Below are 27,077 nucleotides of genomic sequence, written 5' to 3'. Positions count from 1 at the left end.
TCGGGTAAAGCTGGCCGAATGAGTAGTTCACTGCAGAGGTAAGAGTGGATTCGGAGGCGTCGAGGTTCACTGCAAGGGGTCCACAAATCTGGTTGCCAGGAGCAAATGGAATTCTGGCAGCCAGGAGAGAATGCAAGCAAGGGATCCCAGGCGTCAAGAGCAGCGAGGCGAGCCATGCGCCACACAGCCCATCAAACACAGGGAGAGTGCATTTATGCCTTTGAAAGGGTACTTCCCTCACTTTACAGATCAGTAGACAGAGAGGTACAGCAATAAAGGACTGGCGAGATCAGCCAGTGAATCCATGGCAGAGCAATTTTAGGCAGGAATAAGAGGTACTAAAAGGCAGCGCCTCAGAGCATGTGCAGATTGCTTGCCGCTTGCCACTGAGCGATGACAACATCTGCTCCCCTCTTGTGTGCTTTGAATAAGGAGACAGAGCTTTAAAAAGCTCGGTTTAGGTGCTATGCCTGAACAGGGCATACCAGCCTAGGCCAGCTTGACACCTTCCAGATGACACGGGGTTATAGGTGTTGTATTGCAGCACATCTGGAGGGTGACAGGTTGGAGAAGGCTGGGGTTTATCAGTGTGCATAAGGGGTCCTGGGCCGTACGTGCTGTCACTGCCCCCAGCATCCCTGTCCCCATTCTCTCCGTGCCTGACCTCTTCATACTGAGCTGGGAGGTCTGAAGAGAGCTTGCATTCGGGTTCATTTGAAAGAGCAGAAGTCTCCATGCAGCCCTGATTCCCTCCTCAGAGTGCCTCCTCCAAGAGAGGTTCGGAGGATGGCAACAAAGGAGAGGGCCTTTTCGGTGGTGTGTCCCCCCTACAACTGTGGAAAGCCCTCCCCAGCAAGGCCTGTCTGGCACCAACATTGTCATCTTTTCAGCACCAGGTGAAGACTTTCCTCTACTTCCTGGTATTTGATGGCACACGCTGGGCTCCTTAGTCATCAGCTGGATTGTTTTGTGTGTCACTGCTGTCTCGTTATTTTATGGGGTGGTGGTATTTTAGGAGATAGTTGTTTTTAGTTTTTAAAAAATTGTGTATGTTTTAATTCTGTTTTAAGTCACCCTGAGAGTTTTTTGAGAAAGGTGTCAAAGAGATCTAATGTATGTTGTTGCTGTTGTTGCTGACTGTTCCCCGATTAATCAGGGTTCCCAATCATGCAAAGCCTTCTCCTCACATTCTGTGCCCAAACAGGGTTAAAGTGCTGGGATTATCTTCCAGCACCCCTCTCTTTAGAACAAGGATGGGGAACCTCTTTCAGCCCCAAAGCCTGAATTCAAATTTGAAGATGCTCTCAGGGGCCGCATTCCAGTGGTGGGTGGGGACAAAGACAAAAAGGGTCAGGCCAAAAATAAAAATAAATAAATAAAATACCAGCATATTTTAGCTTAAAACTCATACTGCCAGTAACTAAGCCTTAGGAGAGGCATTTCAACCTTTTAGGATGGGGGAAGATGCCCGGAAGCTAGGAAACCTCCAAATGATCAGTGGTTGGGGGAAAGTGGGGGGCAAGGGAATGGACTGGGATCCCCAGGAGTTGCAGATTTAGCCCCAAACCTGAGGTTCTCCATCCCAGCTTCAGAAATTGTCCATTACCCCTGCTGCCAGCAACACTACAACCAGAGCACTCACACATTAACGGTCCTGGAACGGCCAAGTCCTGGAATAGGGGAAGAAAAATACCTCTGAGCATGTGAAAACTGCCTTTCATCTTCACTGAACAACTATAGTCTTCTGCATTCTTTAGGGATGGACAAATCCGTCAATTTCAGTTTCTCTCTGTTTCTTTTTTTTCCAATCTAAATTTAATACATCCCGAATTTTGATAATTTTTCCAATCTGAAATTCGGTTCATCCCAAACTTTTACATTTTATTTTTTTAAAGTTCACATGAAAATTCATATGCATTTTTGTGCAGGTTTTTCTTAATCCGCAATTGTTGTATGCAATATATACGCATCTTTTTGCAAACAGTTTTCCTAATACAATGAATTTTTGAACATTATTTTCACCAATATGTGCACTTTTGCTTCCAATTTCCCCTATTATATGTAGTCTTGTACACATTTTCTTGGGTTTTTTTTAAATTGGAGAACTGCTTTGCAAAATTCAGAGAAGTGCAAATTTTGAAGGAACACCGAGTTTTGGGTTGTGTGTTGGTTTCAAAGCTTGAAAATAGGTAAGTGTGCATTCAGATCTGAAACAAACAATTTTCCCATCCCTAATCACTGTATGCTCAGAAGCAGTCCAACACAGTTCTTGCCCTCCAAAAAAGACATAATCAACTCTTCTTTTTTCTCCCCAACATAGACACTTCCCATATTGCAACCACCCCATTCACAAAATCAAGATATCTTTTCCCCACCTGAAAAAAACAAACAAAAAACAAACCCCAACCAGCAAAGTGGAAGAAGGCACTTTTCATTGTTAATGCTCATTTGATGTAATTTATCAATAAATTAAAGGAAACAATGGAGAACTGAACTGAGAACTTCAGTTGTCCAAATTCTTCCTGCCCTCTCATCCCTCTTGTCTCACCACACATTTATGCAGCCGCTCTAATCAACTTCACCAGGTTGGGAGAAGCAGTGAGTAAAACCATCTAATTTGCATTTATCACTGGGCCTTTGAGAAGGAAAGTTCTGATGGACAAAACCCCAAGCAAATGCATTCAGCAGAATATATTTTATATCTGTTCTGCTTGTCACAATGAGAAATCACAGTCATGTGATCAACAGCTATAATTTCTAACAGGCAAAAGGTATTAAACCATAAGTGGTTTATAGAAAACTTTGGCAGACTGCTTCCTCATTCTGCCTTCTCTGGGGCTTCAGCTTTTGCTGCTATAGTCATTTATAGTACAGAAAAAGAAAATTAGCAAGAGAATATCGGAAGCAGCCTTATGCAGAGTCAGACAGCTGGTCCATTTACTTCAGTATTGTCTCCACTGATTGACAGCTGCTCTCCAGGGTTCCAGGGAGGGGGTCTTTCCAAGAACTACCTGGATATACCAGCTTTTACCAGCTTTGGCTGGTTAACCAGCTACAGCCTCTCCTGGACAGGGATAGCTTGGCCACAGTGGTCCAGGCACTAGTAACCTCAAGACTGGATTACTGCAATGTGCTCTATGTGGGGCTGCCCTTAAGGCTGCTCTGGAAACTGAAATCAGTGCAGAACGCAGCAGCTTGGCTGTTGTCGGAAGCTGCCCCTTTTCAGCGTGCAACTCCTTTGCTGGGGGAACTGTACTGGCTGCCTATTCGCTACCAGGCTAGGTTTAAGGTTTTGGTCCTAGTGTGCAAAGCCCTAAACAACTTGGGACCAGGATACCTGAGAGAGTGCTTTCTCCATTAGCAACCTCTCTGAGGTCATTACAGGGCCTGCTCCTGGTGGTTCCACATGGACCTATGGCCAAACTGGAGTCCACCCAGAGAAGAGACTTCAAGGTGGTGGCTCCTGTCCTATGGAACTCCCTGCCTCTGGAGGTCAGGCAGACACCAACAGTGGGTTGTTTTCAGCGCCTCCTGAAAACAGTTCTTTTCCAAGAAGTCTTCCTTGGTTAAGCAGCCACAGTTTTACTGGCACTCTGTTTTTTAAAGAATAATCTTAAAATCATGTTTCTTCTTTTTACCTTTTGTTCATTTTATCTCTTTTTGTTCACTGCTCTGGAATCTGTTTAGATGTGAAGCGGTATACAAATGTTGTAAATAAATAAATAAAATATGAGGGACTGAGCCTGGGAACTTCTGCATGCAAAGCATGAGCTACAGCCTTTTCCCCTCAATAGCTAGGGATGACAAGCGGGTGAGGTTTTCCCCAGCACAGGGTCCTGAAAACGGTGGTTGTCCTAGATAAGGGTATTGTTTATGTGATCATTTTAATTTTCTAATTATCCTAGTCTGCATATACGTTATTTAGTACGCCTGAGGAAAATTTCTGAAACCAGTAATTCTGGGGCCCACAAATAAATCCTTTCTTGGCATCTGCAGTTCCTCCTTCCCCCCACCCCCCAAAAAGGCTTGTGCAACATGTAGTCTACAGCCCACATGCCCCCCAGCCTTTTCAGTGGCCCCTGCCACTACAAGCCCCTGCTGAAATTTGGTGACACAGCACTGGGGGAAAAGCCGCATTTTCACTTTAAAACAAGAGCTTTGTTTTCAAGTGAAAATGTGAATTTTTTGCTTCTGCCAAATTGTGGCAATTTTGGTGGCAGAGTGTAGCCCGTGGTGGGTTCTGGGGGTGGCAAATTGGCCTCCTGACCCTCAGAAGTTGCCTGCCCTGGTCCTAAATGAAACCGTAGCCTTGGAGAGTACACAGCTTGCCTATGTGCCTTCTTCAGGCCATTCTCTGGGCAAATAGCATGAGATATGATCTAGTGGCAGCATTTCCTATTGCCCAAGACATCTGTCATCATGTAGCAACAACACACCCTACACATATCTCTTCTAGCAGGCTGCCAGAAACATCTTCGTCTGGTCCCCTTTACCAAGTTCACAACTTCTCCAAAATGCCTGTTCCAACCGTAGCAATATTTCACCCAGGTAGTATTAATAGCGACCAGCCTGTCCAAGCAATGTTGGTTTCCCCCACAAAGAAAACCATGACGGAGAAACCGTCTGTGAGGAACAGCTTGACATGCCTCTGTCTGTAATCTTGCAGATGACACCTTGGGCCTATTTTCAGCCCCTGTGAATGGCCTGTGAGGAATGCACTTTCTGATACAAGCAGAGGAAGGGATTTGTAAGGAGACCAGCCATATTGTTCGTAGCAGTGCTATGCCATCTCCGAGTCTGAGCTCTCATAGCATTGGCTTTTGCTGGAAACAGTCTATTTTACCCAAGGGGGTTGGACCTCTTTCAGCTTGAGGGCAAAAGGGCTGGGATGAAAGTGAAGGAGTGGGGCCAAACGCCAAAAATGCCAGCATATTTTCACTTCAAGCTCTTACTGCCAGCAAAGAAGCCTTGGGAAACACATTTCAGCCTTTCAGAAGCAGGGGGAAAACATTCAAAAGCTGGAAAACCAATGAACGACTGGTGGCTGGGAGAAAGGGGTGGAGCCAGGGGAAGGGGCGTGGCCTTCTGGAGGACCCTGGAGGGCAAGACTGGGATCCCAGGAGGACCAACTTTGGCCCACGGGCCAGAGGTTCAGGAAGCTATGTGACTGCATGCTGTAAAGCCCAACAACGCTACTGAGGAAGGGGGACACTGAAATGTTTAACTAAACAGTGTACAACCTATCTCTGTTTGGTCTCCAGTTACCTGAAAGCCAGTGCAGTGATTATAAGATCCTTTCGCAACCTGGTGCCTTCTAGATGAGTTGGACTACAAACCCCATCATTCCCAGCCAGCCTATGGCCAACTGGAGGGCACCACGTTCGGGAAAACTGGATTAGAGTGTTGGTTTAGGACCAGAGAGGCCCAGGTTCAAATCCCAACTCAGCCATGATGCCAACCGGGTGACTTTGGGAGAGTCACTCTTTCTCAGCCTAACCTACCTGACAGGGTTGTCATGACGATAAAATAGGGTGGGGGCGGGGGCAAGAACCATGTATGCTGTCTTGAATTCCTTGGAGGAAAGGTGGGATATAAATGTAATAAATTATATCTACACAGACACATGGCTTGAAGTCCAGCAAAAAGCACAAACTAGGCCAAGTTGATGCAAATAGCAGATGGAGCAGTGGGCAACATGTGTCTGGCCTGTTCCAATTGAACACTCCTCCACACACAAAACAAGGTCCCTGCAAATAGAAAACTTGCGTGTCAGGGAGAAAATGAAGGTTAGAGCTCTTCTTGCTGACATCTAGTTTCTTATGAGGAGGGAACTGGGGGTGGGGTGGGGTTATAGAAGAGCATTATAACCCCCACCTGCAGTGATACAGTCCAGATACAAGTTGACCACCTCTTTATCTGCTCTTTGTGAGAAGTAGACCACAGAGACAGAACGCAAAAACCACAAAACCCATGCAACTCTTCCCCATCCCAATAGGTGGGATTCTAAATGTTGAGACAATACATAACCAAGTGGAAGACAATCCTTATGTCAGGGGTTTGCAACCTGGTGCCCTCCAGATGTTTTGGACTACAATTTGCATAATCCTTGACCATTGCCCATGCTGGCTGGGGCTGGTGGGAACTGTAGTCAAAAACATCTGGAGGGCACCAAGTTGCCTCTCTCTGCCTTATGAAAACCCCAGGAAATGCTGTCAACATGTTAATCCTTTCCTGTTCTGCAGACAATTTCTGTTAAACTGTCCTTGTACAACAACAATAACAAATACTGATAGGTACAATCTGTGCATTGCTCCTAATAGAAAGAAAAATAACTATGATCATCTCCCTGGAATTCAGCTACAGTATTTCCCATCACCTCTCCACTCCCTTTCACTTCACTTCACTTCAGTCCAGTCCAAACCCATCCAAAGTCGGCGGGAAGGTACTTTGAAGAACAGCTGTGCTCCCACATCCCTAAAGGGAGGGAAGAGGTCGGCACAAATGTCATCACCTTCGAATGCCCAAGCCACAAAAGATCACCCCAAGCCTGTCGGCACAGCCACCCAGAAGAAAACCAAGAGAGAAGCCAAACCACTAGTTCAATGTCATTACCATGAGCACTCAGCTGCTGTACCAAGCCAGGGCTTAAAAAGGCACAACACTAAAGAAGCGTGCATAACCCCCCATTCAGCTTTAGTCCTACTGGCTGCAGATGAAATGAGAACCAACGTCAAAAGATGCATCTGTCAGGCTTGGATAAGCATTGCGTCAGCTGGTTCTGCATGACTCTCCTTTGCTGGATTCATTTGGATTTAAACTGTGTTTGGATATTATTATTATCCATTCCACGAATGAATTTGATCAAGGGGAGCTAGACATGAACAATGGCTTGCAGATGTCTTAATCTTTGCTTTCTTGCATTTTCTCTGAAGTAAGTATATTTTGACTCAATGTATCTCAAAACTGGGGGCAGTTTTGCTGTGAGGGTATTGTTGCGAAGTTATATGTTATATTTTGTGCAATCTATATTTGCAGCAGGATATTAATTTGATTCTCTTTGAATCTCTAAGATTCTATTGTCTAATGAAATGATTGTATTTCCAGTACTTACAGGGCAGTCCTATGCATATTTACTCCGAAGCAGGTCCCATTGTGTTCAAAGGGACTTATTCCCAGGTAATGTGCATGGGAATGCAGAGTATTTGCCTTAAGAATTGAGGAGCAGCTCTCTGGGAGGGCTTTGCCCACCAGCAGGGGCCAATGCAAACAATTTTGCCTTTCAGGTTTATAAAAAATACATAAATAAAGCCTCTGGGTTCCCAAAGTGTAGGTCGCACTGGAACTACAGAAAGGCATCAGTGTGGGTTGCAAGGTGGTGTCTGCTGTAGGCTTAGTTGACCTCAAGCTGAACATGTAATGATGCCTGTGGAAATCAGGGGAATGGGGAGGAAGGGGAGAGAAAGGCTGTGCAGGGCCAACGGCATGATTTCAGAGTTAAGGAAAGGAGGCGAGGTTCCAAAGATGGTGTAATGGTCCACAAAAATTAAATGGCAAAAAGCCCTGCATTTTAGCAATGTTTTGCTAAATATTAGCTGCCAGTAGCTACTGAGCCATGGTCATGGTCTTGTTGCTGGCGCATAAAGCCCTGAAGAGCTTAGGACCAGGTGGACTGGTAGAGTGCCTTCCCCAATTGGGGGAGACCTTACTGGTTGTATCGCAACCTGCAGATTGCATCTGGCAGTAACCCAGAAGAGGGCCTACTCCATGGTGGCACCCATTTTATGGAAAGCCTTCAGGAGGCGCCAATATGAGGCACAACTCTCTTCACCCAGGCCTTCCCTGATGGATTGAGATGCTCCATTTGTTTGTTAACTATGGTATTATGAGTACTTGGTTTTAATGTCTTTTTAAATGTTTTATTTTCATATATGTTAAGCTATGGCTTAGAGATATTTGTAAAATATGCTAAGCAGTATATAACTCTATTAAATAAACAAACAAACAAACACTTGCCAAGGCTCTTTTTTTATACTTCATACTTTAGAGAGCCAGTGTGGTGTAGTGGTTGGAGTTTCGGACTGGGACTCGGGAGACCCGGATTCAAGTCCTCACTTGGCCATGAAGCTCACTGGGTGCCTTTGGGCCAGTCACTGACTCTCAGCCTAACCTACCTCATAAGGTTGTTGTTGTTGTTGTTGTGAGGATAAAATGGAGAGGAGAAGGATTATGTAAGCCGCCTATGGTTCCTTGCAAGAGGAAAAAAGGTGCGATATAAATGTAATAATACATAATTAATAAAACAAAATACAATAACAATGATATCCAGATTAAACAGTGTTTAATCTTCCTTCCCCCACCATTTTTTAAGAGAGAGAGGATGAGTGTCTTTGGATGTGTATGCCTAGTTTAGCCTCCTGCAACCTGGTGCCCTTCAGATGTTTTCAAAGGCAAAAGACCGTTCCTGTCAGATACTGATAAGACCTGATGTCCAAAGCATCTGGAGGGGATCAGAGGTGGTATCCAATGGGTTCTATCCAACAGTAGTCTAACGTAAGTGTCACTCATCTCATGGGTCTTGTTGTTGTTGTTTATTCGTTCAGTCGCTTCCGACTCTTCATGACTTCATGGACCAGCCCACACCAGAGTTTCCTGTCAGCTGTCGCCACCCCCAGCTCCCCCGAGGTTGAGTCCGTCACCTCCAGAATATCATCCATCCAACTTGCCCTTGGTCGGCCCCTCTTCCTTTTGCCTTCCACTTTCCCTAGCATCAGCATCTTCTCCAGGGTGTCCTGTCTTCTCATGATGTGGCCAAAGTACTTCAGTTTTGCCTTTAATATCATTCCCTCAAGTGAGCAGTCTGGCTTTATTTCCTGGAGTATGGACTGGTTTGATCTTCTTGCAGTCCAAGGCACTCTCAGAATTTTCCTCCAGCGAAGTAGAATTAAGACTGGCTATAACTCCAGGTTGGGGAAGGATAGCCTAGCTCCTAGGCCCATTTACAATGGCAGTCATTCAGGGAGTTGGGCAGAGATGTGGATGCTGGGACAGATGAACTGGAACTGATGCAACGCAAGGGGTGGTGGGAGCAATGGAAGGGAGGAAAGGGCATAGTTGTAGAAGGCAGGAGAGTGCGCTAAATGAGATCAACCGACTGGGGTGAGAGTGATCCAATAAGCTGAAAAACTAGGCCCACAGCCCAATGGTAGAGCCCGTGCTTTGAATTGAGGCTCAGGGTACGGCATCTCCAGTTGGCCATCTCCACTCAATGTTGGGCATCTCAGCATTGACCGTGGGACTTTCTTCATTCAAAGCATGGGTTCTACCACTGGGCTGCAGGTTCAGTTTTTCAGCTTGACCCTGGGACCTTTCCAGGGCTGTGAAAGGCTTCTCTCTGCCTAAAAACCAGAGTCCTGGGCTGGATAGATTAATGGCCTGGTTCACTAAGAGACAGCTTCATAGGGGGGGGGGGTGCTTTCATAAGGCTTGAAGCAGCTTACAGATATATTGTGTGCCTTCAGTGCATACAGCAGCCTCCCTCAACCTGGTGCCTTCCAGATGTGGTGGTCTACAACTCCCATATGATGAGAGATGTAGTCCAACACATCTGGGAGCACAAGGTTGGGGAAGGTTGATCTAGAGTTACAGCTCGTCATTAGCCCAGCCACTGGGGACTTCATCTTTTACTGCTTCCCTTTTAAACACTCCATGTTTAAAGCACCCCAACCCAACATTAATCACACATGAGGCAGAAGACTAGGCTTGGATCAGAACTGAAAAATAAATAAATCCCTGGCCAGATATGAACTCTCCCAAAGGACACCACTCAGACCCATCAATAAAACAGGAATAAAAAGTGATATACCTCACAGGGTCGTTGTGAAGGTAGACGGAACAGGACTCTGCACATTTTAAAACAACTGTTTAATTATATAGCAAACAAACAAGCAAAGAATACTACACCTTGTGCAGTGTAATCCGACACAAGCCTACTCAGAAGTAAGATGCTTTGCGTTCAATGCAACTTACTCCCAAGTAAGTGTGTACAGGATTCTTTAAGAGGACCTTACTGGAGAGCGCTTAAGCTACTTTAAAAACCAAGTATGCACAACTGCAACACTGAAATTGTAATTACACATAATTTCATCCTCTCAACAAGCCTGCGGGACAAAGACTTCCAAGACGTCACAGGTAAATGCACTTCAAATAATACAGACAGACAGACAGATCCCTCATCCATGGGGGTGCAAATCATCCTGATCTCCAAAGAGGGATGAGCCTTTCCGGCCGAAGCAGCTCCCTCACAACCGAGCGCTTCCGAAGACAAGCCGAGCCCGGTGACAGCCGAGATGAGCCGACGTGTGCCGATCTCCAGAGAGCCCCTCGGCTCTGTTGGGCGCTGTCCACCACTTTTGCCGCCTGAAATTTTTACCTACCACCCCTGGTGCACTACATGGACTATGCCTGGGGAAGCACCTCGACCACACACACAGAGAGACACTTGTCTGCAGAAGTGCGTGTGTGTGTGTGTGTGTGTGTGAGAGAGAGAGAGAGAGAGAGAGAGATCAGATGTGCCATTTTGCAAGGAATACATCCCCCCACCTCCGCATCAAGCATGCACCTCACCCTTAGCAACACGCAAGCCGTCAAAAGGGCAGGGAAGGTTCTTCGGCAATTAGCAACAGCAAACCTCGCTCACCTTTTGCAAACAAAACAGCAGCTCTGATCCTGAACTCTTATCTAGGCACTTGCTCCTTGGTGATAGCGCCTTCTCCCAACCAAATACAATGCAAAAAACTAGGGCACCCCCCCCCCTTGCCATAGCCCCATCACCTCACTTCTTTTCTTGCTCTGAAATTTTAACACCTCGGCCGCGTCACAACACACTCACCACACTACCTTGTCGATGTGCTCCTTGCCACATCCCTTTCCTTGGGGATTGGTCTCAAAGCAAATTAAAACCAGAATCAGCTGCTTGCTTGTTGCATGATCAGTGTGTGTGTGTGTGTGTGTGTTTTATGTGCATGCAATAGGGTTACAGAACATCTGTGCACTGCCAGCTGCCTAATACATTAATTCACACACACACACAAACCCCTCATGAGATTTTAAATCAATATCACAGATCTTTATCAGAAGCAGCTGATGAGAGCAGGAGAAGAAAATGGTTCAGAATTAGATAAACAACTCATATTGGGTCCATTAGGTGTCAACGAAATCAACACAGGCAGGGTGTCGTGCGTAAATGAGAAAAGGCGCGTGGGAGGGGGGATCTGCCTCCCTCGTTCGCTCACTGCTGATTTATCTCCTCCAATATCCCAGCTTAATTTGCAGTTGCAGCCAAATTCTGCCATAATTAATTAAAAAGAGAGAGAGAGAGAGAGAGAGACTCAAATCTAGGGAAAAAGAAACAACAAGGAGGGTGGGGGTAAAAGAGGATGATGGAGCTTTGCTTTAAATCTGTATGATGAGCAATTTCCACTGTCCTACATGTATGCCTGTGGATGCATACATGCCAGAGAACCTGACCTCACACACCCCTGTCAGGAGATCAAATGTTGGAAATGAAGGGGGTGGGGAGAGAGGGGGAGCTCAAGCACACACTAGGAGATAAGATCCTGACAGTAAGCTTCGTTGACACTGGGATGCTTAATGGCTGTGCTCTGGTTGTATCTATCATGCTTAGGACCCCACCTCTCTCTCCTCCACCCTCTTTTCTTGGGAAGTAGGGAGGGGGGAGGAGGAGGAAGGAAGGAAGGAAGGAAGGAAGGGAGGGAGGGAAGCAGAGAAGTCATACTTCAGTACCAAAGCCGTGAACAGCAGACACCTGGAGCATCCGTGCTTAGTACACACAAAGAGAGGAGTAGGGGGCTGGGTCATCCCTACCTCCCTGCCCTTTTCTCTGGCCCATCTGCCAGCCTGGCCTTCACAATCACTGCCCCAGATACTGAACCCCGCTAAGTGGGTCCCTCCAAGGTGGTGCAGGAGGAACAAATCCCAAGAAGATTTTCCCACTTCAAACATGGCGGATGCTCATTCATACAACTGAGGATCTGCTTGCCTTTCCCCTCCCTGAATACTCTCTCCCACCCCCCAACCAAGAAAAAAGGGTAACTAGGAGGAAGGCACTTGGATCCCCCCCCATTAAGAAAATACCAATCAGTAGCATGCTAAAATCACTGGGGGATATGCATACACCCTACACAAGATTGTTGGGGTGGTGTGAAAAATCCTCAAAATGGACTTACTTCATTTGCTTCACAATGGTGCTTTTCCCGGATTCCCCAGCCCCTGTTGGGACACAAAAAAAGAAAAAAAAGGCAATAAAATAAAATAAAACCCCAATAAAGGCAAGATCTGGCGAGTGTGAGAATATAAGGAGATAAAGGAGATTACATAGGGAGGAACAGCTGTGCTAAAGGTTGCACATGAGTGGGGGGGCAGCGGGAAGATGAGATTGTGTTTGTGCAATTGAGTTTTAGGGCAAAAAAAGAGAAATAGATGGTGGTAGTTTTTCAGTGCAGAACACTGGGTGGGTGGAGGTGTGGGGACCATACCTGTTGGGGGGAACACAGAGCTGGGGAGGAGAGGGCGGTGAGGAAGGTTTATATTTGGGCAATACATTTTTTTCAGTGCAAAAGAGGAAATGAGGATTATTAGAATCCTGCCTGAAAGGAAGGGGTGGGGGGAGAGGTAGTGAAGGGGAGGGATGGAGCATATTTGTGCAATACAGCAAAAGGTGGGGCTGAAGATGGAGGAGGAGACAGGGATACACATATATGCATACACACACACACACACACACACCCCTAGTTGGTGGAAGGAATTGGATTTTTATTTCATTTTGTTTGGGAAGGGCTAAGGTCCTATTTGGACCCTAGAATTTTCACTGCATCAGAGAAAGAGGGTGGAATTGGCTTAGGCATGAGAGCCAAGAAGAAAGGGGGGGGGGGTGATTGTAGCAACAACTGTGGAAAGCAGAGCTGCATTGCAAACAGAGAAATGAAGTGTGTGCGTGCCAGGTGGGGTGGGGTGTAGATCACATCTGAGAGCAGAGGAATTGGAGAGAGAGGGGTGTGTGTGCTAAAATCCTACCTGGGCATGGGGGGGCGGGTGAGGGGGGAAGCGGATGATGTGGGGAGGGGAAAGAGAAGAATGGAGCCGGCTTACCGAGCAGGAGTAATTTCACATCTTTGGCGGCGCTGATGCCGTCCTCTTTGAGGTTCTTCTCAATCGCTTTGCTCCTCTCCAAGGCGGCTCGCTCCTCCGCGCTCAGGGTACATCCCATGGTGGCCCCCAAAATGTGTGTATTCCGGGCTGGTGGACACTTCTTCGGTTCCCCCCCCACCCTTTCTCAGACGCTCCGAGGGGGCAAACGGGAGGGGAGGGGGGGAAATAACACCCAGGAAGAGCAAGAGAAAAGGCAAGCAAGCGAGGCGGCGGCGGCGGCGGCGGCGGAGGAGGAAAACGTAGATCTCGGCTTAGATTAAAAGATGATGATCAGCCCCAAGTGTGTGTGTGTGGGGGAAATAGCGCTCTCTCGCTCTCGGGGTGTCCCTGCCCCCCAACCTCTCTCCCCCGCTCCCCTTCTCCTTCTCGGCGCTGCGTCTCTGTTTAGCCCCAGCAAATCAATGCATCCAAATGAAATCCCAGGCTGAGCAGGGCTGCTGGTGGAGGAGGGAGGGGGGGAGTGGGGGACCGCTGAAAGATGGGAGCGAGATTTGTTGCAAAAAATAAAACTAAAATTAAAAAAATCTCCCTCCAGCCGTCTTATATAAATATATATATGGAGAGAGAAATAGCGGATCTCCTCTTCTCGCAGGAGGGAGCTGCTGCAGGGCGAGCAGCTAGAGAGAGAGAGAGAGACGCTTTCTCCCCTCCCTCCCTCTCGCTCTCCCTCTCTCCCCAAATGCGTTGCCTTCGGAATTTCTTTCCTCGTCCCGCCGCGACGCTCCTTCGGCTGTGCGCGCCCGCGTGCGAGTGCGCGCCCGCGCGAGTGCGGTTCCCTCCCCCGAGCGCGGGGGTCTCTAATGGGCGGCGGCGGCGGCGGCGGCGGCGAGCGATCGCATCGTTCAGCCGATCCTACTGGGGAGAAGCGCAGGGCGGGGCGGGGGCGGCGGGCGAGGGTGCGGAGCGCCAGCCCGGGCAGGAGGCAGGGCGGCGGCGGCGGCGGCGGCGGCAGGCGAGTGCGCCACCGCTCTGCGCTCGCGGAGCTCCAGCAGGCGAAGGGCGAGGCCAGGCGGGGGCAATGACGTCTGCCGGCCGGCCGCGCATGCGCTCGCGAGGCCCGGGGAGCCGGCCGGGCTCGGGGCCAAGCCCGAGGGCGGGGGGCTCCGCCGGCCGTGGATCCGCTCCGGGCTGCCGCCAGACCCCCGAAGGAGCGATCGAAGGCGCTGAGCCACTTTGGGGGGTTCGGCTCGGCACCTTGGAGAGCTCCTTTCGGGTTCTCACTGGTTCTGGTCGCAACCCACATTGCCACCAGCCTCCGCTGCCTACTAGCATCCCCGCCCCGTTGATGCTGCCTCCAGTGATGCACAGCCGGGGGGGGGGGGGTTGCCCCCCTAAATTTTCTCTGCCCAGCCTAATCTTTTTTTTTTTTTACAACTCATTAAAAAACCAATTTACGATTTTGTCTTTAAAAGGCCTGCAAACCAGACGAACTGCCCCCCGCACTTGGTTCAACACCTCCCCCAGAACGTTTAGGCTGGCTACAGGCCTGGTGGTACGGCTGGGTCACTTCAGACCCTCGACTCCATGGCCTCATTATGTATTTATTTGTATTGATGAGTTTATGGGTGACATTTCAATACCGCCCAATAGCCGGACACATGGGATCCATCAAATACAAGAGCATAAAACGCAATTTAAAAGTTTGCTGGACCGGGAGCCGGGAGACCCGGGTTCCAGTCCCCACTCGGCCACGGAAGCTCCCTGGGTGACTTTGGGCCAGCCACACACTCTCAGCCCAACCCACCTCGCAGGGTTGCTGTTGTGAGGATAAAGTGGAGAGGAGGGGGAGGAGGAGAATGTGAGCTGCCTCGGGTTCCTTGCGAGAGGAAAAAAGGCGGGGTATAAATGCAATAAATAAATAAAATAAAAATAATCGGACAAAACCTATCTGCAGCAGGCCTGAAACCAGCCTAAAAGTTCTGGGCGGCGGGGGGGGGGGGGGTTGCCCAAAAGGGGGGGGGGGCAGTTCATCTGGTTTGTAGGCCTTTGAACAACAACATTGTACACTGTTTTTTACATTGCTTGTAAAAAAAAAAAAAATGGGCAGAGAAAATTTAGCGGGGCTAGCCCCCTGCATGCCCCCCCCCCAGCTACAGTCTGAGCTGCAGTGCAAAGATTTCTTCTCTTCCACCCCTCTCCATAGCTGGCGTCCTTGCACTACAATTGCTTCTACATTCCTAATAGGTTAAAGCAAAGAAAAAAAGAGGGGACCTGTTTCCATTCCTGATTTTTTTAAAAGGAATACTCTGAGCACGTACAGTGTTGCATTTTGAGCTTGCTTCAATCAGAGCGTCATCACTGCTACAGGAATAAAAGGGAGTTTGCTTCTGCTTTCCCCATCCCTTGCTGCTTTCTGGGTGGTCACACCCCATCTCCCCGGCACTTGCTGCCATGGTGGTGGTGGGCTGCAAGGGGAGGGGGAGGCTCCTCTATGTGAGAAGGGAGTGGCAGGTAGTGGTGCGGATAGGGCTGTGCCTGGGGGCCAAAGTCCCCTCAAATGATCACCCCAAAAGCAGCAGGTGATGAGGGCATCAGGGTAGCAGAAGCAAATTCTATTTTATTCATACAGTCATTATTTTTATTTTATTTATTATTGCAATTAAATCCTGCCTTTTTCCTCTTGCAAGGAACCCAAGGCGGCTTACGTGGTGTCCCCCCCCCCCCATGTTATCCTCACAACAAGCCTGTGAGAGTCAGTGGCTGGCCCAAAGTCACCCAATGAGCTTCATGGCTGCATAGGGACTTGAATCCAGATCACTGGAGTCCCAGTCCAACACTCTAACCACTACGCCACATTGGTTGTGTGCTATTATATTTATTTAGGGAGCAATCCTATGCGTGTTTAGACAGAAAAAAGTCCTACAACTCCTGGCATTCCCCAGCCTAGGGGCTAGGGAATGCTGAGAGTTGTAGGACTTTTTCCTTTCTAAACATGGATAGGATTGCATCCTAAATTATTTGATTTATACCTCACCCTTCCTCACAAGGAGCCCAGGGCAGAAAACAACTAATATAATACAGTACAATATATAAATACCATTAAAATCATAACTCTAAACTTACAAACATAATAAAACACAAAAGAACCACCACTGTGATTAAAGTGAGTTTAAAAACAAAAGGCTGGATGTGTCCGATGTCATCTAATCTCGTCTGCTAAGCAGGGTCAGCCCTGGTTAGTACTTGGATGGGAGACTGCAGGGAATCAGGCTTCCTGCCATGAGCAGGGGGTTGGACTGGATGGTCTTGTAGGCCCCTTCCAACCCTATGATTCTAGGCGTTATATGATCTAGGAGAAAATGCAAAACTGCACACGCTCAGAGTATATTCCAGATTGGCAAACATTCTGGTTTAACGGGGTGCAGCTATCCCTGAAGGGCCAGGTCCGCAGTCTAGGGGTCCTTTTAGACTCCCAGCTGTCCATGGAGGCTCAGGTGTCAGCCATGAGCCGGGCAGAGCTGTACCAACACCATCTGATATGGCGGCTGCACCCCTATCTCCCTAACCATCTGTTCCCATCAGTAGTTCATGCTCTGGTCTCCTATCGCCTAGGCTACTGTAATGCACTTTATGAGGGGTTACCCTTGAAGACGGTTCAGAAGTTGCAGCTGGTACAGAAAGCGGTGGCCTGCCTGATTAAAGGCAGCCGTCAGCAAGACCACATCACTCCAGTGCTGCTGAAGTAGTTACACTGGTTACCAGTAGTTTTTCAGGCCCGATTCAAGTTGGCATTGACCTTTAAAACCCTATATGGTTCTGGCCCAAAGCAGCGCCTCCAACAACGCCAGGGACGCTGCTCAACAGGATCGGCCTCAGTAGGCCTTCTGTCTGTCCCATCAGCCAGGATGGCTAGGCTGGTGAAGACTAGGGCCTTTTCTGTGGTGGTCCCCACTCTGTAGAATTACCTCCCTAGTGACCTCCATCATGCCCCCTCTTTGATAAGCTTCTGCTGGGCTTTAAAAACTTGGCTTTTCAGGCAGGCATTTGGGGTGGGTTAGGATTTTTTAGAGAAGTGTTGTTATGTTTTTTTGTTGCTTTTCAGCTGATTATGTAAATTTGCTATTAGTATTGTACGCTGCCTAGGGTGGCCAGGTACCCGGCCAGATGGGCAGCTAATAAATCAAATGAATGAATGAATGAATGAATGAATGAATGAATAAAGCAGTTGTACAGTACAAAATGACAGATACTGAAGCGGAAGCTCAAATATTTTGGCCACCTAATGCGAAGAGAAAACTGACTGGAAAAGACCTTGATGCTGGGAAAGATTGAAGGCAAAAGGAGAAGGGCACGGCGGCAGAGGATGAGATGGCTAGATAGCATCACCGATGCAATGAACATGAACTTGAGCACACTCCGGGAGGGAGCGGAGGACAGGAAGGCCTGGCGTGCTGTGGTCCATGGGGTCACGAAGAGTCGGACACGACTGAACGACTGAACAGCAACAGTACAGAATGGTGTGTGGGGGGTAGGGATGGCAGAGAATTCCACCACGGATCTCGGGGAGGCCGAATGCCAGCGCATTCAGCCCCTCGAAATCTGTGGCGGAATGGCCTGCCACCCCCCGCCACCCCCCCGCAGATCCCCCCGGGATGAGACTTACCTGGGGCACACCTTCCGGGTGGTGGCGGCTCCGGTGGTGGCTCCAGCGGCGGTGCGGCAGCGGCGGCGGCCGGTCTTCTGACCAGCTGCCACCGCTGCCATTTCCCGTGTAAAAAAAAAAAAAAAAAGATGTGATAGGCTACGTAAAGATTTACGTAGCCTATCACGGCTAGGTTAAAAAAAACCAACGTGATAGGCTACGTAAATCTTTATGTAGCCTATCACGTCTGACTTTTAAAAAAAACACGCGCGTACGCAAATGGTGGCGGCTACGGCCACCGCCATTTGCGTTCTTTATTTTGGCCTGTCTTAATCTACGTAAAGATTTACGTAGACTAAAATGGCAAAAATAAGGGGAACGCAAATAGCGTCCGCTACGCTATTTGCGTTCCCCTTATTTTTGCCGTCTTAGTCTACGTAAATATTAACGTAGACTAAGACGGGCCAAAATAAGGAATGCAAATGGCGGCAGCCGTAGCCGCCGCCATTTGCGTACGCGCATGTTGTTGTTGTTTTTTTAAGTCAGACATGATAGGCTACGTAAAGATTTACGTAGCCTATCACGGCTGACTACAGGGACACAAACGGCGGCGGGTATGGCCACCGCCATTTGCGTCCCTGCAAATGCCCTGCTAGCCAGCGGTCGGATGTCTGGCTGCTGGCGGAGCCGGCTGGCAGCTCCGCAGAATCCCTGCGGAGCACAGCCGGCTGGCGAGGATTCCGGGGGGAGGGACGGAGCACCTCCCCCCCCCAGCGGAACCTGGCAGACCCAGATAATGCCAATTTCGTCCAGAGCACATGTAAGAGCACATTACAGTAGTCTAACCTAGGGGTTATCTTATTTACTATTTATTTTGTTGTATGGATTTATGCACGACATTTTAGAAAATCTTCTCACAAAGTAATCCTGAGGCAGGCAGGATCCGGCCAGCAAGGACTTCTCGGGGAGGCGGAGGTAAGAGATCTGATCCTCCACGGACTTCAGGGGGCTGGATTCAATAGAATCCGGCCTCATTGGGGTCGTGGAGGATTTCTCCAACATCCCTAGTCGGGCCACTCACTGTATTTCAGAGGCTCTGCTGCTCCCTATGGGGTCAGTCTCACAGAGTGGTGTTGGGGGAGTTCACTTTGGTCCCCCGGCACTTGTGCCACGGCATGCCATAGGGCATACTATTCTGCCCTCAATACCATTTAACATTAGACGAAGCTGTTGGGAATAATCACCTGGAGATTTGGAGTGAGGTTCCATCAGCATCTGGGTGACACCCACCTCTGTTTCTCGATAACATCTGATTCAGGTGTGGCTGTGCAGGCTCTGGACACTGTGGAGGGCTGGACGTGGGCCAGGAAACTGAGACTGAATCCTGGCAAGATGGAAGCACTGTGTGAGCAGGTTGGTCACAGTTCCGGGAAACAGGTCAATTCCCTGTCCTGGATGGGGTTGCATTTCCCGAAGGGACAGATGTGTAGCTTGGGGTTGTGCCTACATCCATCTTTGGCACTAGAGGCTCAGGTGACCTCAGTGGCTAGGAGCAGTTTACCACCTCTGACTTTGTTCGTCAGCGATGGCCGTTCCTGGCCACAGTGGTTCAGGAATGGTTCAGCTTAGCCATGGTGGTTCAGCCACTGGTAACCTCAGGATTGAATTATTGTCATACACTCTATGTGGGGCTATCCTTAGGCCTAGTCCAGCAGCTACACCTGGTGGAAAATGCAGCTGTGAGGATGCTGAGAGGCAGCTCTTTTCGACAGTATCTTACAAGAACTGCACTGGCTGCCAATAAGCTATTGGGCCATGCTTAAGGTTCTGTTGTTAACATATAAAGCCCTAAACAACTTGGGACCAGGTTGCCTTAGGGACTGCCTCTCCTCTTATGTCTGAGGAGTACCTGCAAAAGAGCATTTAGAGTTGCAGGACCTACCCTCTGGAATATGCTTCCCATTGACATTAGGCAGAAAGCCACCTCTTCATGCAGGCGTTCCTTGAAGGGTGACCCAGCCAGTATGGCTGTAGTTGACTAGTGATTATTTTACTGTGTTTATATTGCTATTGTGAAAGTTTGAGGCCTACAGACAGAGGCAAGGAAAAAGGTCAGGCCTAGAGGCCTGGGGGGGGGGGTTGTTGGGAGGGGGTAACTCTGAGAGGAGGAGGAGTTTTATTTCCCTCGTTAAGTTTAAGTTTCATTTCCCCAGTTAAGTTTCATTTCTTTAGGTTTGAAGCAGTACTTTCAGTTTTGGGGGAGGAGGATATAAAAAGAGAGAGTCAGAAAGACCAGGCGAGTAAGAGCAGAATCTGGGAGACCAGAAGAGGGAGCCTGAAGAGGGAGCAGGAAGAAGCAGCCTGGAGAAGTCAGTACAGCTAGGGTAAAGGAACTTGCATTTTGCCACTTTTATTTTCTCTTAATGCCTTTTGTATCACTCAGCTCGATTGTGTAAATACCTTTAGTTGTGATTTGCTTGCTTTAATTTACCAGTACACTGTTGTGGTTACACTCAAGTGTCTGGAGTGTCAATCACCCCATGTCTACAGCATAAACCCCACGTTACTGGGAAGGGGAAGTTTAAAAGATAATACTAGGGGTGGTGGAGAATTTCTCCCCGAAACTTCGGGGGGCCGAGCGCCAACGTGTTCGGCCCCCCGAACAAGTTTCGGGGAGAAATCCTCCGAACCCCCCCCGCCCCCCGCACCCCCCCTGGGACAGGACTTACCTTCACCGAATGTCCCTCCTGGTGGCAGGTCCGGCCGGCGGTTCGGCAGGTGTTCGAGCGGGGCGGGAGCAGCAGCCGGTCTTTCGACCGGCTGCCGCCGCTGCCATTGCAATCAAAGAAAAAAAAAAAAGCCCCCTGATATGCTATGTGACGATTCACGTAGCCTATCACGGCTAGATTTGCAAAGTCAGCCGTGATAGGCTACGTCAATCGTCACGTAGCCTATCACGGGTGACTTTACAAAAAAAAAGCGCGTACGGATAATGGCGGCCCCCATAGGGAGCCGCCATTCCCGTTCCTTATTTGGTCCCTGTAGTCTACGTAAAGATTTACGTAGACTACAGGGACTAAATAAGGAACGCGAATGGCGGCTCCCTATGGGGGCTGCCATTTGCGTATGCGCTTTTTTTTTGTAAAGTCACCCGTGATAGGCTACGTGACGATTGACGTAGCCTATCATGGCTGACTTTGCAGATCTAGCCGTGATAGGCTACGTGAATCGTCACGTAGCCTATCAGGGGGCGTTTTTTGTTTTTTTTTTAACTTTCGTGTTCGCAGCCGGGCGAGGCGGGAAGCCTCCGCCCCGGCCTGAATTTCGGCCGGGGCGAGGCGGGAAGCCTCCCCCCCCGGTCTGAACTTCGCGGGGGGAGCAGCGAAGCGCCTCCCCCCCACCGCGAACGTCCTTCGACGACAGGTAAGGGACTTTCGTCCACCCCTAGATAATACTGTAATATTCCATAGATGGGGCCTTTACGGCCACTATGTGCACAATATTAAATTTATGGAAGTTCCAGAAGCACCTTTTTTTTTTTTTTGGCAAAATGGTGACTGTGGTAATGACAGGCATTGACAAACGGCTCAGGGTAGGTGCGGGCGGCTCTGTGGGGGCAGGGGTGGGACTGCAAGCAGGGGTAGCAGCTCTGCAGGTGCAGCCCAGAGGTGCAAGTGTGGGGGGAGAGTCCATCAGACTCCCAGGCTCATCTGAGCACCTGCACCATCCCTATTCCCATGCACACGTTACAAAAGAGAAAAACTGCTTGGCCATGGCCAGTATACCCAACCCCTGGCACATCAGTCAGTATATACCAGTAATAGGCCTAACATAGAGACAGAGAAAGATGGACATGGGGGGGTAGTTAGCATTTGCCAGATAAGAAGAGGAACTAGATGCTATGGTGGGTGTGCTGTGTATCTTTGGGTGGGTGAGGGTAGCCCTGCCACCTGTGCCCCTGTGCATGCGCCCTACTCTCTAGCTGCCTGCCATCCTTCATTGCCAGCTCTTGGCTGCATCATGGATAGGTGCAGGGCAGGGAGGCTGCATATGTGCAGTAGAGGAGTTGCGCATGCACAGTTCTCAAATTATGTTTCTGTACTGCACATGCTCCTTCTCCTCTTGCTGTGGTGTCCCAGGCACAGCAGCAACAAGCACACCAAGCACCGTGTCCAAGAGGAATATATATACACATGTGTGTGTGTCTATATACAGTATATATATATATATATATATATATACACATACATACATACACACACATATACATATATATACATACATATACACACACATACATACATATATATATATGATTCTCCACCCCCCTACATGCCCCAGGAACATAGGAGGCCAATGAGCATCATTGTGCAGATTTGGCATTAAGTCTGCACAAACATGCACAGTCCATCATGCACAGTCCATCACTGTGGCTGTTCTCTTTTCTACAGTTTTGCATGTATGTTTGTAATACGCACATCTCCCATGTGGATGAAGACACCTCAAAAGACAGCAACCCAAAGTAGTTTGCTGATAAACCCCCTTCTGCCCCCCCCCAAAAAGCCTGGGAGGTTTTATTTCCAGAGCACTGAACTGGGAATGGTCTTGTGTTGGAAGTTTGCAATGTATATTTGAATGTATAGAGACAATTAGTCCGTGGTGTTTTTTGTGCAGTATATCTTGCATATGCATGTGTATAACACTGTAATATGTTATGTATTTTTAGGGAGCCCCTGAGTAAGGGGGCATTCTCTGAAAGGTTGGACGAGTTGGCACAAAATAAACTGGCACCTGTGTGATCCTGTATCACTTTTGTTGTTTTTTCCCTTACTGGCAGCAGCTACTTTTTTCTCCCCAAATGCCTTATACTGACGTGTGCAGGACATTGGTGACTCCCAACCAAACTGAAGCCTCTGGAACCCAGTACTCCTTGGGTGGGGGGAGAGGCTGAGGGTGGGCAGGCAGTGTGGTGGGTGCTAGAGCATGTCATCTTCTCTGGACTTGATTCCCCCTCCCACTTTGGCTCAGAGGATGATTCTGAGGTGGAGGAGGCATCATCCAGGGAGCCATTGTCTGTCACCCCAGGGACTCCCAGGCCAGAGGGCGTGGCTTTATCAGATTATTTGGGTTTAGAGGGCACCCCCATGCAGTCCTCAGCACCCCCATGCCAGAGGAGCCAGTAGCTCCAGAACCAGGGAATGGTCCTTTAAGAGACACACATCTCCTCTGGGGGATTGTGGTTAACAGCAGGCCCAGATCAGCCACCCCTCATAAAACCTCAGGGAGCCTCTGCATGTTGCTGAGACAATGGCTCTTTCAGGGTGAGTGTCAGCCAGCATAGATCTGTCCAGGGTCCTGACAGACCCTGCTTGGTCTGCCTTTTCCATCCTGCTTCTTCAGACTTGACACTGCTTCATATGTCTTGACTCTACCTTTCCTTTCTAGTGAGTACAACTGCTTCAGTTCAGCTCCCCTGGGAACCTAAACAGGACAGAGTCCCAGCTGAGTCTGGTGTAGTCCTGTTACTCTCTGCAGCCAATCCAACAATGTCTTGATGCCAAGGCTAGGAAGCTCCACAAATGACAATGTTCAAGAATCTACTGATGTCATGGACCCAGACCTGGAAGCTTTGTCCCCAGAGGATCCTGAACCCTTGTCAGGTGAAGAAGAGACTCCAAAGTTAATGGTTCAGGGAGAAGGCTCAGCCATGGGAAAGCATTACGAGGCTTCAACCCATTTCTCCAGAAAAGATTCCAGGGGTCAGTTCCCCTATGTCCAGAGAAGGTCACATTACCATCGTCAGACTCAGGACATAAGGAAACTAGCACGCCACAGCAATTCCAATGTCATTACAGCCTGAGCTTGCTAAAACAGGTCAGGACCCTTTAAGAGACAAAGCTGCAGTCAATATAGAGGTGGGACCAACCCACCGAAATTCAAACAAACTCATATTTAAGGCTCAGTCTTAGTTTGCTCCTTGTTAGAACAACATACAGACAACCCTGTCTGGCTTCCAGCCCCACTTGGAGCTTTCCATGGTGCTGATCTCTTTCCAATTTGCTTCCTTGACGAAACTGACCCCTGCTATCTGATCCACAGCAGAACCATGCAGCCCATAGCAGAACCATCAGTGTAGGGCACTGACAGAATCCATGGCCTGAAATGGTACAGCCGATTGGCCCTTCACTTTGAAAAACTGTAGTTCTTGCCACAACTGAGGAATTCCTTTCGTTGTTGTTGTTCAGTCGTTCAGTTGTGTCCGACTCTTCGTGACCCCCATGGACCATAGCACGCCAGACCTTTCTGTCCTGCGCTCTCTCCCGGAGTGTGCTCAAGTCCATATTCATTGCATCGGTGATGCTATCTAGCCCTCTCATCCTCTGCCGTCCCCTTCTCCTTTTGCCTTCAATCTTTCCCAGCATCAGGGTCTTTTCCAGTGACTTTTTTCTTTGCAATAGGTAGCCAAAATATTTGAGCTTCAGCTTCAGTATCTGTCCTTCCAATGAGCAGTCAGGGTTGATTTCCTGCTTCCATTTCTTCCCCTTCTATATGCCAGGAAGTGATGGGGCCAGATTCCATGATCTTCATTTTTTTAATGTTGAGTTTCAAACCAGCTTTTGCACTCTCCACTTTCACCCTCAACAAGAGGCTCTTGAGATCCTCTTCGCTTTCTGCCATTACGGTGGTATCGTCTGCGTATCTGAGGTTGTTGATAATTCTCCCAGCAATCTTAATTCCAACTTGTGATTCATCCAACCCGGTGTTTCTCATGATGTACTCTGCATATAAATTAAATAAGCAGCGTGACAATATACAGCCTTGTCTTACTCCTTTCCCAATTTTGAACCAATCGGTTGTTCCATGTCTGGTTCTTACTGTTGCTTCTTGACCCTCATACAGGTTTCTCAGGAGTCAGGTAAGGTGGTCTGGTCCTCCCATCTCTTTAAGAATTTGCCACAGTTTGTTGTGATCCACACAATCAAAGGCTTTAGTGTAGTCAATGAAGCAGAAATAGACGTTTTTCTGGAATTCTCTTGCTTTCTCCATGATCCAGTGAATGTTGGCGATTTGATCTCTAGTTCCTCTGCCTCTTCAAAACCCAGCTTGTACTTCTGGTAGTTCTCGGTTCACATGCTGCTGAAGCCTAGCTTGTAGGATTTTGAACATAACCTTGCTGGCATGTGAAATGAGCACAATTGTATGGTAGTTTGAACACTCTTTGGCATTACTCTTCTTTGGAATTGGAATGTAAACTGACCCTTTCCAGTCTTGTGGCCATTGTTGAGTGTTCCAAATTTGTTGGCATACTGAGTGCAGCACTTTAACAGCATCATCTTTTAGGATCTTAAATAGCTCAGCTGGAATACTGTCATATCTGCTAGCTTTGTTGTTAGCAATGCTTCCTAAGGCCCACTTGACTTCACTCTCTAGGATGTCCAGCTCAAGTTCAGTGACCACACTATCATGGCTATCAGGGACATTCAGATCTTTCCTGTATAGTTCTTCTGTGTATTCTTTCCACCTCTTCTTAATCCCATCTGTTTCTGTTAGCTCCCTGCCTTCTTTGTCCTTTATCATGCCCGTCTTTGCACAAAATGTTCCCTTGAGATCTCCAATTTTCTTGAAGACATCTCTAGTCTTTCCCATTCTATTGTTCTCTTCGATTTCTTTGCATTGTTCGTTTAAGAAGGCCTTCTTTCTCTCCTTGCTATTCTCTGGAAATCTGCATTCAGTTGGGTATATCTTTCCCTTTCTCCTTTGCTTTTTGCTTCCCTTCTTTCCTCAGCTACTTGTAAAGCCTCATCAGACAGCCACTTTGCTTTCTTGCATTTCTTTTTCTTTGGGATGGATTTCGTTGCTGCCTCCTGAACAATGTCACGGACTTCCGTCCATAGTTCCTCAGGCACTCTGTCTATCTGGTCTAATCCCTTAAATCTATTCGTCACCTCCACTGTATATTCATAAAGGATATGATTTAGGTCATACCTGAATGGTTTAGTGGTTTTCCCTACGTTCTTCAATTTAAGCCGAAATTTTGCGACAAGAAGCTCATGATCTGAGCCACAGTCAGCTCCAGGACTTGTTTTTACTGACTGTATAGAGCTTCTCCATCTTTGGCTGTAAAGTACATAATCAATCTGGTTTCGATATTGACCATCTGGTGATGTCCATGTGTAGAGTCGCCTCTTGTGCTGTTGGGAAAGAGTGTTTGCTATGATCGGCGTGTTCTCTTGGCAAAACTCTAGTAGCCTTTGTCCTGCTTCATTTTGTACACCAAGGTCACGCTTGCCTGTTATCCCGGTGATTTCTTGACTTCCTACTTTGGCATTCCAATCCCCTATGATGAAGAGGACATCTTTTTTTGGTGTTAGTTCTAGAAGGTGTTGTAGGTCTTCATAGAACCGATCAGCCTCAGCTTCTTCGGCATCAGTGATTGGGGCATAGACTTGAATTACTGTGATGTTGAATGGTTTGCCTTGGATTCGTACTGAGATCATTCTATCATTTTTGAGATTGTACCCCAGTACTGCTTTTCCCACCCTTTTGTTGACTCTGAGTGCTACTCCATTTCTTCTAAGGGATTCTTGCCCACAGTAGTAGATATAATGGTCACCTGAATTAAATTCGCCCCTGCTTGTCCATTGTAGTTTGCTGATTCCAAAGATGCCGATGTTCAATCTTTCCATCTCATATTTGACCACCTCCAGCTTACCTTGATTCATTGATCTTACATTTCAGGTTCCTAAACAACATTGTTCTTTATAGCATCGGACTTTCTTTTCACCACCAGACACATCCACAGCTGAGTGTCCTTTCGGCTTTGGCTCAGCTGCTTCACTCTTTCTGGCGCTACTTGGAAATTCCCTCCGTCTTCCCCAGTAGTATATTGGACACCTTCCGACCTGAGGGGCCCATCTTCCGGTGTCATATCTTTTAGCCTTGTGATGCATTCCATGGGGTTTTCTTGGCAAGAATACTGGAGTGGGTTGCCATTTCCTTCTCCAGTGGACCACATTGTGTCAGAACTCTCCACCATGACCTGTCTGTCTTGGGTGGCCCTGCATGGCATAGCTTATGGCTTCACTGAGTTATGCAGGCCCCTTCACCACGACAAGGCAGTGATCCATGAAGGGAATTCCTTTACAGGTTAATTATTGCATAGACTCCTGAACTGAATAGTTTTGGCCTCTAACTTCCAGCCCTTCAGCCTACCTTTTCTTGGCACTTTTGCCCCACCATGACACAACCCAAATTCTTACTTCTCAAG

General features: G+C 48.2%; 1 protein-coding gene across 1 annotated transcript in view; it reads right to left on the bottom strand.

Annotated features, from left to right (window-relative positions):
- The window catches only part of GNAO1 (G protein subunit alpha o1), a 249,033-nt gene extending 234,819 nt beyond the window's left edge, over positions 1–14,214 (bottom strand). Inside the window, exons 1-2 of the mRNA XM_084812085.1 lie at positions 13,168–14,214; positions 12,246–12,288 (exon numbers count right to left, since the gene is read on the bottom strand). Of these exons, the coding sequence (XP_084668211.1) occupies positions 12,246–12,288; positions 13,168–13,285 (161 nt within the window). The 5' untranslated portion in view covers positions 13,286–14,214. The remainder of the gene's footprint in view (positions 1–12,245; positions 12,289–13,167) is intronic.
- Positions 14,215–27,077: the final 12,863 nt, after the last annotated feature.

This window comes from Heloderma suspectum, chromosome 8 (genome assembly GCF_057233095.1).
Source record: "Heloderma suspectum isolate Gila_16-S chromosome 8, 16-S_ref, whole genome shotgun sequence".
Classification (NCBI taxonomy): Eukaryota; Metazoa; Chordata; class Lepidosauria; order Squamata; family Helodermatidae; genus Heloderma; species Heloderma suspectum.
This window is presented reverse-complemented; position numbering and strand designations above follow the sequence as displayed.